Here is a 14441-nt window from a genome sequence, read left to right on the forward strand (position 1 = left end):
CTTCTTACATAGATGTGTGGTTAGTTATATAAGGTTTATCAGAGTGTGGTCTGATGGTGGTGTTAGCTTTAAAACAACTGCATGCCAAATTCAGTGTTCAAACTTTGGAACAGGGTTGGGGAACATTGTGGTCAAAAACAAATTCACACTAATGAGGGCTCACCAGTCACTATAAAACAAAACATTACCTCACCACAAATAAAGACAACTCCTTAAAAAGGAGATTGCTTCATGAGCCAAACATTGGTGGACCACAGAGCCTTTTTTCATTCCCTCGTCTTCCCTTCATTCCTCTTTTGGTCTCTTAATCTTTGTAGATTCTCCCTCCTTTTCTCTGTCTCTTCCTTCCACCATTTCGTGGCATCTCACTCTCCTCCCTCTTTCCCTCTCTTGCAGAATGACTCATGGATGGGAGGCGATGATGAGCCACTGACAGGATTCACCTGGAGAGGAGGCTGCGAGAGGGAGACCACAGGAATCCAGATCTGGAACGACGTCTTCGTGGTCGACAAGCCTGATGGCAGTAAGGTAGTATCTTATTAGTAGGGTGTATAAAAAGCGAGCACAAAAAAAAGGAAACAACCAAACTGCTCTGAAGCTGACTTTGCAGGGTATAACATGCATTACATCTCCTCTCTTCAGGTGGCTGTGCTCCTTGTTGACACTCAGGGGGCATTTGACAGCCAGTCCACCATCAAGGACTGTGCTACTGTGTTTGCCCTCAGCACCATGACAAGCTCTATACAGGTGAGACTTCAAGGTGCACCATTTTTAATGTCCTCTTAAAGATGTCAACAGTCATGTCTCATGTGGTGTGTGTTTTTTGTTTTCAGGTGTACAATCTCACCCAGAACATCCAGGAGGACGACCTGCAGCACCTACAGGTTGATGTCCCTTCTTCTTTTCAAAGCATCAAAGTCTGTAACAGGAACTTCTGTAATCTGATGGTGATTTATTTTTCTCTCATTTGCAGCTCTTCACAGAGTATGGCCGACTGGCAATGGAAGAGATCTACCTGAAACCTTTCCAGGTGATGACAGCTGCTGTACTCTAAAGAAAAAAGGCCTTTTTGTGGTGTTATTAGAAGTAGTAGATGATGAAACATGGTTTTCTGTGCCACCTTTGAGAAACTTAATCCCCAACCGGATTGTAAATTCTTGAGAAAAAGTGTTTGTATCTTTTATTTGATGCCTTACAAGGAGCACCTCTGCATTCATTATAATTCACTTTTGATCCAGTCAGAGCACATATACCGTCCTCTGAAATGTTGTTACTGTGGAGACAGTGGTGTATTCCTTACCAATTAATGATATACACCATTGAAAATACAGTTTCTGTTGTATTCCAGTCCCTGATGTTCCTGATCCGGGACTGGAGTTATCCTTATGAACACGGCTACGGTCTGGAGGGAGGCAACCACTTCCTGGATAAAAGACTACAGGTGAGAATGATCGTTTAAATCAAGCTGAGGGTTGTCTCTGCAGCAACTCACACACTCGCTCTTCCTGTTGGACACACCATAACTCTTCTTTTTTTTTATGAAGCACAGACATGCAAACTGTCATTTGTTCACATATGAGAATGTCACATGTTTAAACATGAAAGCAGGACTTACTGAAAGGAACAGCACACACTGTCTCTCATCCACTTGAATGTTCTCTGCTGACTCAGGTGAAACAGAACCAACACGAGGAGCTGCAGAATGTGAGGAAGCACATCCACTCCTGCTTCTCCAACATCAACTGCTTCCTGCTGCCACACCCTGGCCTAAAGGTGGCTACCAACCCCTACTTTGATGGAAGGCTGAAGGGTGAGGAATACAAATAAAGGAACATACATGTGTTTATTATATTGATGATTAGGCTGGAGTTGTCAGGCTGCTGAGGTCAATCAACATGCATGTGTTTGTGTTTGTGTTTAAGACATTGACGGGGAGTTCAAGAAGTATCTGCACAAGCTGGTGCCTCTTCTGCTTGCTCCAGAACGACTGGTGGTGAAGGAGATCGGAGGCAACAAAGTCACCTGCAGAGATCTACTGGAGTACTTCAAGGTCCTGCAGGACTTCATTCAACTCTTGAGTTTCTTAACAATGATAGGGCACGTCTTGATAGAGATGCAAAGAGACAAATTAAACACTGCTGCTTAGTCTAATGATACAGACAAATGATACAAATATTTTTTGGCCGATGATGACAGATGATTGTACAGGAAAATGTATTTATTTTTTACCTCTCTACAGGCTTACATAAAGATCTACCAAGGGGAGGAGCTGCCTCACCCAAAGTCCATGCTGCAGGTTAGTTTCTCTCTCAAACCCAAGGGGTTTTGGTACTTTTGGGTCACCCCTTCTAATTTATGAAGTTTGAAGTTTTTATTTCATTATTGTCATACATGTGTCCATATACCCAGCTTACACGAGCTCACATTACAGAGTCAGGGTCAGAGTGCACAGCAGATCAATTCACTGTTATGGACCTGATTTAAGAGACTGTCTTGTCTTCGGTTCCAGGATTTTGAAACATAATTATTAAGCTTAAACACGTCACACTTACACAGCCGTTCCAGTTTTTGCTCATCCGGCCACCACAATATTTCAAGGGTTTGAGCAATATCAAGAAGCAATGACTCTTTCAGGTCATCATTGTCAATGGCCAGAGGAAGAACCCCAGATCTCGACTGTGCCACCAAGGATCTTTGTATTTTGATCTCCTGTTGTCATCAAAGCTGTCTTGGCCTCATTGTGTTATCTTGTTTTGTCAGGCAACTGCAGAAGCCAACAACCTGACTGCTGTGGCAGGAGCCAAAGACATGTACAGCAAGAGCATGGAGCAGGTGAGAGCATGGTTTGACCTCAGTCAGGATTATATTCAACAGCACAAAGACCACCAGGGGTCACTCTAGGATTACAACCGTCTCAAATGATCTGAACCCTGACAGTATGGTTTGAGCTCATGTTGGCGTGCAGCTATACAATATCAGTGATGAAATTTTAGAAAATGCTCAGTTTTAAGTGATATTTTGCAAGATTAAGATTTTTTGTGTTACACTTCTCCGTTGACAACACTTCTTTCAACATGATCAGAAGTTTGTTGTTCACATCACAGATACATACTTGGCTGTATTGAATAGCATGTGTGTTGAATATTAATTAGCCATGATTAAAACATAATCTAAGTTTAATATTATCGCTGTCGGGCAGAAACCTTGTATCTCCATCCTTATCTCTTTTTTTTCTGTTTATGCTTTTGACCTCCTTTTGAATTTGTATTCTATATTTTAAAAAAACATGTGGTTAAATCTCATGCAGTGTTTAGTTATGTGAAAACATTGGGGTTTTTTTATTTCCTTGAAAGTAGGGGTTTTGGAGATACCAGGTTTCTGCTCGGGGACGATTTTTAATACATTCAGCAGTTAAAAAAGATACAGAAATTTTTGTCTCGTCTATTTTTTTAACTTTTAAAAAAAAATTATTATAATTTTTATTTTTTATCGTTATTTTGGAACTACCTACTGTCTGTTTTCATTCTGAACTATTAACTCCTCTAATACATTAGGCTGCCTTCTCTTCTTTTCTGTCCTTTGTATAAGTCTATTTTCTGTTTGTGTTTAAATTTGAAAAGCAAAATAAAATATTCTAAAAAAAACAAACAAACAAAAAAAACGTTAAAAGCTGAAATGCTTGAATATTGTTTTTCCGAAGTGTCAATTTTTATATGATGATGATGAAGGTAACTGAAGTGTTTTAGTATTCTGTTAAGTGCTTGAATTTAATAGTTAAAAACTCTGTATGACCCCTCTTTAATCCTCCTGTTATGTTAGTTTCTCTGGAACAGCAATAATGTTCCTTGGTCAATTTGACCCGGTGCATATTCAATTATCCAAAAGTTTCAAAAAATCCCAGTACACATTTTTTTTAAATCAAATTTTTAACTCCATTACTAACCATTTAATTCAGGATTTAGTCCATTGGTGTTCTTTAACTCTCACAGATCATGGTTCAATGAGGATAACTCACTCGTTTTTCATTCAAATTAATGTTAAAACTTTTTTATGTACAATGGAAAGCCCTAAATATAAATACAATAGTTTTACATGACATACGTCATGTAATAATGTTGATAAATGTTGATAAATTAACATGAATCACCTCCTCTGTCACATGCTGCCCAGATTTTTATGCTGCATTTAGCTGGTTTGGAAGGCATATATTGCCTAAAATAGATTTTAAAAAGGGTCAATTTGAGCCACAACACAACAGGAGGGTTAATAACATCAATATTTCCATATGTGACTTTGTGTTTGTCATACTGGATTTTAATGCTCCTACATCCTCTGTCTCAAACACTGTTATCTCTTTCCTTCTCAGGTATGCGGTGGGGACAAGCCATACATCGCCCCGACTGACCTCGAGCGTTCCCACGGAGAGTTCCGCGAGAACTCTGTGCATTTCTTCCGCTCAGTGAAGAAAATGGGTGGAGACGATTTCTGCCAGCGCTACCAGAACCAGCTGGAGGCGGAGCTGGACGAGACCTACGCCAACTTCTCCAAACACAACGACGGCAAAAACATCTTCTACGCCGCTCGCACACCCGCCACACTTTTCACTGTCATGTTCGTCACCTACGTGGTGTCCGGGGTCACGGGCTTCATCGGTCTGAGCCCCTTAGCGGCGCTGGCTAACCTGTTGATGGGCGTGGCACTGCTGTCACTGTGTGCCTGGGCGTACGTGAAGTATTCTGGAGAGTTTCGAGAGGTGGGGACTTCGATAGACCAAGTGGCCGAGTTACTCTGGGAACAGGTGGGTGTTGAGCCTGAGAGGAGGGAGGAGGTCTTTATCTCTTGTGAAATCAAAAATTGATGGCTGCTTGTGTTTTCTTTGTAATGTGAACATGATGAGGCTTTGATGTTCAGAGTTTCACTACAGATCTAAAACATGGTCCTACCAGGGAGCAGTTTTGGCAAAGCTTGGTTTGTGGACCCAGTTTTTCAGTGAATAGCATTTTTTTTTAATACACCTTTCTTCGCCAGGGATACAGTGTGAGTGTGAGTGTGAGTGTGAGTGTGAGTGTGAGTGTGAGTGTGAGTGAGAGAGTGAGAGAGAGTGAGAGAGAGAGTGAGAGAGTGAGAGAGAGTGAGAGAGAGAGAGAGTGAGTTCGTTTCCACAGAGGACTTTTATATCATTTTGAAATTCCCTTTAGTTTTCCATGTTTGCTTTATTTCCAGGTTTTCAACAAGAGTCCTTTCAAGAGTCTGTCCACTTTATGTCTTTGTTTGTCTTTGTCTTCACTTCCCATCATCCACCTGACTCTAGGGGAGCTACTGTTTCACTCCCAGCCTCTCCCTCCACACTCACTCTTATTTGTCCTTCTCCTTTGTTATTCATCGCTCACTCCGTTTTTTTGGCCTGCAGTCCTCACCCAGGAGAACAGATATGAAATCAGAGTGTGCGTCTGTGTTTCTGAAATGCATTTGTTTCACTGTGAATGCAGCCTACATGTGTCCTCTGACTTCCTCATTCCTCTGCTCTTGTCTCTCTCCCTCCCCTCCCTCCCTCCCTCCTTCCTTGTGCTCTACAGAAGATGATCAGAAAGGTGAGAGGTGTCACTTCTCTGATCTTCTGCTCGCCTTTTTCTCAATCATACCCCATTTCTTTCCATTTCCTCCTTCCGTCACCTGTCTCCTTTTATTCTTTCCTTTTGTATGGCTCACTTACACCTACAGCTCACCTACGTTCTTTTTTTTTTTTTTTTACCTGTATCACTCCCCTGGATCAATTTTGACATTTTTTTTTTCCCTGCCTCCTTCCACGTGTCCCTGTCTCGTTTGACTTGTTAACTCTCCTCTTCCTCCTCCACTGTCCTCTCAGGTGTTTTCCAAACTTGTAGAGCCTATCAGGAGGCGCCTGGCTTGGCCCGTCTCTCTCCTCGATTCACTCCCATCAGGAGCGACGCTCCACCTCAGAGCTGTGACTCCTCTTAACAACAACTACAAGAGGAGTAACTAGCTGCTGCTGGACGACTATCGGGTTTACAGACTGTTACAGTTTCCTCTTACGTAGACGCCTCTGCAGTTAGCTTGCTTCTTTTTTTGTTTGTTTTTAAGTCCAGTGGTGCTGGATTCTTCTACTTTAACTCTCAGCTCTCTCTGAATGTGTCCAAACCCCGGCAGGCCGGACTCATCTCAGGATCTGGAGGACTCACAGTCTGCTGAAACGGTTTTTACGTACCTTGAATGATTCATTTCTGATTTCTTAATGTTTTTTTCTGTTCAAGGTTTTGTTCAGTTGTGAATCTTTGAGTGAGAAGCTTTGCTGCGTTTTGTGGTCTGCATGTTGGAGACTACATTCATTTTATGTTCTTTATTTTCTGTAAAGGTTGTGCTTCCCTGACCTCCTTCTTTACATTTCTTTGTCCCCTTTGTGTAGATGTTTTTTTGATGTGTTTATTTGGCTTCGACTCAAACATAGTCTTGTTTTTGTCTCCTCTCCTGCAGGTTCTGAAGCCATTAAGCGAACATTATATGGAAGACAACGTCAGACAGACGGTGGTTAACTCCATCAAAGCCAGCTTGACAGAACAGGGCTCGCAGCACGCCAAGTTAAAGACTCACTGACGATCCTCCTCCTCTTTCTTCACCTTGCCCGTCATGCTCATCGCCCTCCTGCCCATTCGCTCCATGCGTTCAGTCCTTCAACTGTGGAACTCGCTCAACACCAAAGCTTCCCCCCTCCTCCTTCCCCCCCAACACTTCACTGCACGCTCTGTATCTGCTGTTATGGACCTGTAGGCTCACTATCTGTGCTGCTCATCAACGCCACCCAGTGCCTCAGAGCAGGAACTGCATGTTAATGAGAGGACTGAGCAGAGACGCCAAACCAGGACCTGAAAGACTGTCATCTCCTCCAGTGTGCCATGCTGTGATAGACACCTGTTGTGTTGTAGTGCGTACTGTAGACACACTGACGCGTTTGCTTGCAGCAGACTGTATCGCTTCAGGATTGAGCTGTAATTCAGGGAAAACTGACACGGCTTTGAGCAGCTGTAACAACAATGAATGCAAACTTATAACCTGATGTCCGTGCATTTCTTTGTTTCGTCTCACAGGCCAGACGGTTCAGTTTACTTTTCTTCTGTCTCCTAAAAGCACAAGCTACCGTCTCTCCCTTTAAAAGTGTGTGAATGTGACCCTGAAGAGATCTTTAGGAAGCCTTGAGCCTCTCTGCTGATGTTTGTTTTTAATGCAGAACTGACATACTCTTTTAAAGTGATCTGGCTTTTAGTGTCTCTTGGCAGACCTGCCAGTGTTTTGGCCCTCTTTGTGGTGCCACTTAGCGATAGCACTTAGCTAGCTCAGGGCTTTTGAAGCCAGGTCTCTTGATTCTCTTGTTGAAATTTTGCTTTTCTGCTGCCTTTCATTGAAGCTGAACCAGCCCTTTTTTTCTCCTCGCAGTTTTAGGAGCTTTTAGCTTTTGCTGATAGAAATCTTAAACATTAACTTCTTTCAAGGAAACGTTTGACATCATGTAAAATATGCCTGTTACTTTCTCACATGGACTTTGATGGGAAGATTGATACCATTTAAGCGGGATGAATATGAAGCTGAAGCCTTGGAATGGAGCCTTGGATAAAACAGTGGTTGAAATGTTAAAATTGGCCTCAACCAGTTACTCCAAAGCTCAGTTCTTGACACTTTATAATTTAATAATTACATTTACGTACAAACCGGATTCTGAATCATTTTGTTCTCATAATAAATTTGTCATTTTATGACAGCATGCTCTGTAAAAGCGCAAACTATCATTCTAATTATTTGTTTATTTGCACAAATCAAACTAGTCAGCAATCAGTGACCTTTTCAGGCTATCATTTTTCCAGGTTAGCTGCTTTCCCTATTTGCAATCTTTGTGCTAAGCTAAGGTAGCTTCATAATTAGCCTGGGGCCATAAATCTAATCTTCTGATCTAACGCCCAGTGAGAAAGCAGATAGAAAGCATATCTCTCCAAATGTTGAGGTTCATCATAAACTGACAGAGGATTCAGTCTCCTGCCTTCCTCTTGAGCTGCATGAATCTGAGTCACTACGTTTCCTCTTTAACAGGAAGGGATTTTTTCACTAACAGCTTCATCACGTCTGTCTCGGCTCTTTTGCGTTGATTCCATCCACATTATCTCTCAGCTCAAACGCCAGTCTAATACTGTACAGTCTCTTTTTTTCTCTGTGGTCACTCGTTACGACAAATTGGGCATGTATGTTGGATTAAATATTTAAATAAACTGTATACATTTTATAGTGAATCAGTTGACCATGGCTGTTTATTTTTTCTTCTTTTGATCAGCTTAACAGTCGATGGTTTGTTTAAGATTGAAAAATTGCTGCTGTAGGGTTTACACTAGTTCTGTCCCCGTCATGAGGACAGACGTTAATAGAAACACGTGATGTGTATTCTTGGATTGTGATAGGAACTTCTGGTTGTGATGAGTGAGCTGGAGACAGTGTCTGTCTGCCTTTTAAAGATATCTGGTAAATTATTTTTGAATAAAATGCATATCTTAAGAATAAATAATCAATACATTTTTTGACTCTTTTTTTTTTTTTTTTTTGTGTCTGTTCCTTTTAGGTAAGTTTTACTTCTTATAAAAGACATTAAGCCTGAATAAAAACATGTAATCTTATTATAGTCTTATAGTTTTTTCACCTTTGATCGTGTAATGTTTTTATATATAATAGTTTACATGATTTTTGAAACTACCAAAGCTAAAATTAGAACAGGATTCATAAACCTTAATAGAGCATGTTATCCAGGAGCTGCAGTTTAAAGTATACCTTCAAAAAAAGCAGATATGTGTCTAAAAGAGGAGGAAAAACTTTTAGATGAGGAAGAAGAACAACTTGAACACGGTGAGGGTACTATTATGAACACAGTATACTTCACACATAAAAAGCAAATTTTGAGCAATGGGGGACAGTAACAGAGTAAATTTACTTGAGTACTGTACTAAAGTATAGTATTTGAGTATCTGTACCTTACTTGAGTATTATTTTTTGTGGATACGTATTACTTTTACTCCACTACATTCAGAGGACAATTATTGTACTTCTTCCTTCACTATATTTCTATCAATGCTCTAGTTACTCACTACTTTTGCTTTGAAGTCAGCTCATACATTTCCTTCTTTTTTCTGAAATCTGATACCTAAGACAGTAAAATGTGTTTGTGTAGTTCTGTTTGTCTCTGGTTTAGTCATACCTGTATATCGTGCGTCTCCACAGTTGAACGTGGAGCAAACACAGAGCAAATATATCTGGGATCAGGAAGTTCATGTAGAGGTGGTAATGATGGATATAATCATCCTCCTGAGCACCCATGGTCATATCTTCAGCCCGTGTTAGAAGTTTTTGAAATAAAGAATGATACGTATCTTTTGAAATGTTCTCTCTGTTTCCCACTCTGCCCAAACATACAAACATTCACTGTCCAACCTCAGAAAGCGTGTTGAGCTACGTAACATTTGTTTAATTCCAGATCAGCATTTCAAACTAAATTGTCTGTGCTTGGAGTAACTTAGTTCCTGTTTTTATTCCATGGTATAGTTTTTAGAGATTTCAAGTATTGGTTTCTAGATTAACATAATGTAAGCGAATGTACTCCTATGTATTCTTGACTGCACTAATGCTTTGTGAAAATTCGTTGGAGATTTTTTTGTCCTAAATGAGAAGCTGTGTCGAGCTGAATAATTCAACAGCCCACTGTGTGTGTTCAACTTTAAACATCAGACTGATAAAGTGGGCAAAAAGCTAGTTAACATATACAGTGGGGCAAAAAAGTATTTAGTCAGCCACTGATTTTGGAGGTTCTCCCACTTAGAAAGATGAGAGAGGTCTGTAGTTTTTAATCAGAGGTACACTTCAACTATGAGAGACAAAATGAGAAAAAAAATCCAGGAAATCACATTGTAGGATTTTAAAAGAATTTATTAGTAAATTATGGTGGAAAATAAGTATTTGGTCAATAACAAAAAGATCTATTCAATACTTTGTAACATAACCTTTGTTGGCAATGACAGAGGTCAAACGTTTCCTGTAAGTCTTCACCAGGTTTGCACACACTGTAGCTGGTATTTTGGCCCATTCCTCCATGCAGATCTCCTCTAGAGCAGTGATGTTTTGGGGCTGTCGCTGGGCAACACAGACTTTTCAACTCCTCCACAAATTTTCTATGGGGTTGAGGTCTGGAGACTGGCTAGGCCACTCCAGGACCTTGAAATGCTTTTTACGGAGCCACTCCTTCGTTGCCCGAGCGGTGTGTTTGGGATCATTGTCATGCTGGAAGACCCAGCCACGTTCCATCTTCAATGCTCTCACTGATGGAAGGAGGTTTTGGCTTAAAATCTCACGATACATGTCCCTGTTCATTCTTCCCTTAACACGGATCAGTCGTCCTGTCCCCTTTGCAGAAAAACAGCCACAAAGCATGAGGTTTCCAGCCCCATCCTTCACAGTAGGTATGGTGTTCTTGGGATGCAACTCAGCATTCTTCTTCCGACAAACATGACGAGTTAAGTTTTTACCAAAAAGATCTATTTTGGTTTCATCTGACCACATGATATTCTCCCAATCCTCTTCTGGATCATCCATATGCTCTCTGGCAAATTTAAGACGGGCCTGGACATGCACTGGCTTAAGCAGGGGGACACGCCTGGCGCTGTAGGATTTGAGTCCCTCTCGGCGTAGTGTGTTACCGATGGTAGCCTTTGTTACTTTGGTCCCAGCTCTCTGCAGGCCATTCATCAGGTCCCTCCGTGTAGTTCTGGGATTTTTGCTCACCGTTCTCATGATCATTTTGACCCCACGGGATGAGATCTTGCGTGGGGCCCCAGATCGAAGGAGATAATCAATGGTCTTGTATGTCTTCCATTTTCTTACAATTGATCCCACCGTTGATTTATTCACACCGACCTGCTTGCCTATTGTAGATTCACTCTTCCCAGTCTGGTGCAGGTCCACAATTTTCTTCCTGGTGTCCTTCAACAGCTCTTTGGTCTTGGCCATGGTTGAGTTTGGAGTCTGACTGTTTGAGGCTTAGGACAGGAGTCTTTAATACAGATAACGAGTTCAAACAGGTGCCATTAATACAGGTAACGAGTGGAGGACAGAAGAGCTTCTTAAAGAAGAAGTTACAGGTCTGTGAGAGCCAGAAATCTTGTTTGTTTGCGGGTGACCAAATACTTATTTTACATCATAATTTACAAATAAATTCTTTAAAAATCCTAATGTGATTTCCTCATTTTGTCTCTCATAGTTGAAGAGTAACTCTGATGAAAATTACAGACCTCTCTCATCTTTCTAAGTGGGAGAACTTGCAAAATCAGTGGCTGACTAAATACTTTTTTGCCCCACTGTATACTGTATATTGGGGCATTATGCAGCTAAAGCAGCCAATACTTTCCTCAGGAGACGGTGGAGACCAAACCAGAGGCTAAAAGAGTAAATCATGAACTCAGGACACAAACAGGACACCACATTAATATTTACATTGCTCCATTAATGCTGGATGAGCAAATCTGTATTCCTTTTTTAATATAAAGTCAGCAATCAACTTTAGTATTGGTCATCGATCAATGGGGTTTTTTGTCACTGCAATACGCCAAAAACACAAATCATTTAGAGTTTAAGGTCAATGCTGGAGGTGTTCAGTGTAAAAGGAAACTCAGATAAGTACCTTTCTCATCTGGCAGGTTGTTTTCAAGTACTTATCACTGTTTTCAACATATTTTTGAGAGTTGCATTCCCATGACTGATCTCAAGGCTTTATTTGAATGGATTATACGAGGTTGGATGAAGAGTGTTAAACCAGGAGAAACTCTGAGTTCAGTCGGTAACTTAGGGTCATGGGAAAAATACTAAATTAGAATTCTTGGATGGTATCCAAATTTGACTAAAGGGAATTCTTGTATTTCTGAGAATACAAAAGTGGATTTCTTTGAGCAGTTTCTCAATTAGTGGCCTTGTTTCACAAAGTTCAGTGAGACAAAGGCAACATGAGGGAGACAAATAACTATGAGCATAGCAGGTGTTTGTTTACATGGCATTCATCTTTAAGTGCAGCAATGCTGTTTAAGTGAATTAAATACATAAGTTTACTGATTAACTATTTAACATGTTTTTAGTTTGAAAATAATCCATGCCAATATTCTTCTTAACTAGTGTGTTTCTACAAGTGACCAGCAGAGGGAGCCAGATTCTTAAAAATACACTGTTTTATTTGATCACTGAACTGTTTGTAACATTTTGAACTTACATGCCAGACTCCTAAATAAACCACAACACAATTAGAGCAGTTCTGCATTTAAACAAACAGGCTGTTAGTATGTACACAGCCAATGTTACAAATACTGTGCACAAGTAAAACGGACTTAAAACTATATTTTAAAAAAAGGCCACAAAACTGTAAATTAAAACATAACACTGATAGATAGGAGGCTTATTAACACATCCTCCACTTCATAACAAAAATAAACCAGGAACAGTTTGAAAAACGTACAACAAACTATATTTATATAAAAATCAGCTTCCAGAGAACATGTTAAACGAGAAAGGTCACAGTAAGAACTCAAGTTTGCTCACGTTGGCACATCCCATGATAGCCACATATTTTACTCTTTTCTAATTACACTGTGGCTAATTCTCTTCAGGAAGACACAGTAACAGTAAAAAAAATAAATCATGTGAGCTGACAGCCAACACAGAAAATGTGACCCCCTGCTCTATTTGGAAAATTTAACTCTAATGAAGATACCAACACTGGTACAAATTCATCTCAACTACAGACACGCAAACAATGAATACTCAGCTGTTAGTAGCCCAGATTATTCATTCAAACCTCGTCTTCAGGGTTCAGTCATTACATTTTTGACGAACTGACTGGATTGTTATAAAGAAACTTAACACACACACACACACACACACACACACACACACACACACACACACACACACACACACACACACACACACACACACACACACACACACACACACACACACACACACACACACACACACACACACACACACACACACACACACACGACTTGACCTCCCTTCAAAGTTTATCATCATTGACCCATGTCGTCTTGTTCTATTTGGCTTGATCAGCGTTCAAAGCTGCAACAGTCCAGAGGGATGTTTTATATTTGATGTGTAAACGTCATAACACACACATTGAGTATCACAGTTTAAAGAGTGATGAGTTGAGTTTTATGGTTAATGATGAGCTGAACATCAAAATCTAAGAGCCTCATTTATAAAAATATGATGACATGACATTTTTTAAGCAATGTCATGACCTCACATGTACTCTAATAACGTGTCAAACTAAGTGAACCAAACTTTTGGCTTGAGATATAAAAAAATCTTTCTAACTTGGTGCAAAATGAAGTGTTATGAATGAGGCTCTTCATGTGTTCAGGCCTTCTTCATGAACCCTGGCTGGGCTCAGGATGTGGTTTGTTGGATATTTTTAATCATCATTTCTCCAGTCTTCTACAAAATGAGCCACTGCAGCCAATTTTGTACACTTTTGGTTTTGGTTTGCTCTTCCAGTTGCTTTCTGCTAAATTTACCTCAAAGACAAAACCTGTTTGATCATTGGCAATGATAGAGAATGTCCTCAGGAAACAAGTCTCAGTTTCAAATCAAATCAAATCAAATATGGGGTTTCAGCTTTATACTGCTGCTGAGGTTTTGGAGATGAGTCTCTGCTGTACACTTTAGAAGACTGCTGTCCTTGAGTCTTCTCATCTGCAACTTCCTCTCCTGTTCAGGTGGGACAGGGGGAGTGTAGAAGGGTGAGGTGGTCTAATCTGAAGGGTTTAACAGAGATTTTAGACCATGGCCCGGAAAGCGAACGAGACCGCAGCACCCAGCGCCAAGCCCAGGGACAAGAAGAAGGCCATGATGGCCCCCGCCGTCTCTGCCTCATGCTGTGACACTTTCCTGTAAGGAGAGACCAGAGGGACAACATTCATCAGGGGTGAGTTGGTTTACCTTTGAAACTCAGTGGGTTCACAGTGGGGGTGTGGTGTTCTTACTTTGGTCCAAAGCACATGCAGAGACTGGCCAGGTATCCGTTGGAGAAGGAGAAGAAGATCATGAAGATGATGTACCAGGCGTCGTGGGAGAACAGAACGGGGAGGTAGGTCCGAGGCTGGACGTTACACAGCATGAAGAGCGGGATGAAGATGACCCGCATGGCCACAAACACAGGCAGCCAGATGCTGTCTTTACCGGGCTGCATGGAGAAGAACAGTAACGTTAACCACAGGGACGGACAGAGACTCATCACAATAAAACACAGACAATGAGATGTGAGTGGGGAGGGTGAAGACTTATCAAGTAGTAGTAGTAGTGGTAGTAGTGTTTTATTGAGTCATCATACATAA

General features: G+C 40.9%; 2 protein-coding genes across 6 annotated transcripts in view; one reads left to right on the forward strand and one right to left on the reverse strand.

Moving 5' to 3' along the window:
- Window positions 1-8572, forward strand: part of LOC117811136 (atlastin-2-like) — a 21751-nt gene extending 13179 nt beyond the window's left edge. The window contains exons 4-14 of the mRNA XM_034681225.1: window positions 397-528; window positions 643-747; window positions 834-884; window positions 974-1030; window positions 1349-1441; window positions 1672-1810; window positions 1923-2050; window positions 2240-2296; window positions 2761-2832; window positions 4367-4798; window positions 6493-8572. Of these exons, the coding sequence (XP_034537116.1) occupies window positions 397-528; window positions 643-747; window positions 834-884; window positions 974-1030; window positions 1349-1441; window positions 1672-1810; window positions 1923-2050; window positions 2240-2296; window positions 2761-2832; window positions 4367-4798; window positions 6493-6612 (1386 nt within the window). The 3' untranslated portion in view covers window positions 6613-8572. The remainder of the gene's footprint in view (window positions 1-396; window positions 529-642; window positions 748-833; window positions 885-973; window positions 1031-1348; window positions 1442-1671; window positions 1811-1922; window positions 2051-2239; window positions 2297-2760; window positions 2833-4366; window positions 4799-6492) is intronic.
- A 3667-nt stretch (window positions 8573-12239) lies between these two features.
- Window positions 12240-14441, reverse strand: part of LOC117811295 (equilibrative nucleoside transporter 1-like) — a 50220-nt gene continuing 48018 nt past the window's right edge. For all 5 annotated transcript variants that reach the window (XM_034681476.1, XM_034681477.1, XM_034681480.1 and 2 more), the window contains 2 exons: window positions 14091-14290; window positions 12240-13995 (listed from right to left, as the gene is read on the reverse strand). In XM_034681476.1, the coding sequence (XP_034537367.1) occupies window positions 13884-13995; window positions 14091-14290 (312 nt within the window). In that variant the 3' untranslated portion in view covers window positions 12240-13883. The remainder of the gene's footprint in view (window positions 13996-14090; window positions 14291-14441) is intronic.

This window comes from Notolabrus celidotus, chromosome 4 (genome assembly GCF_009762535.1).
Source record: "Notolabrus celidotus isolate fNotCel1 chromosome 4, fNotCel1.pri, whole genome shotgun sequence".
Classification (NCBI taxonomy): Eukaryota; Metazoa; Chordata; class Actinopteri; order Labriformes; family Labridae; genus Notolabrus; species Notolabrus celidotus.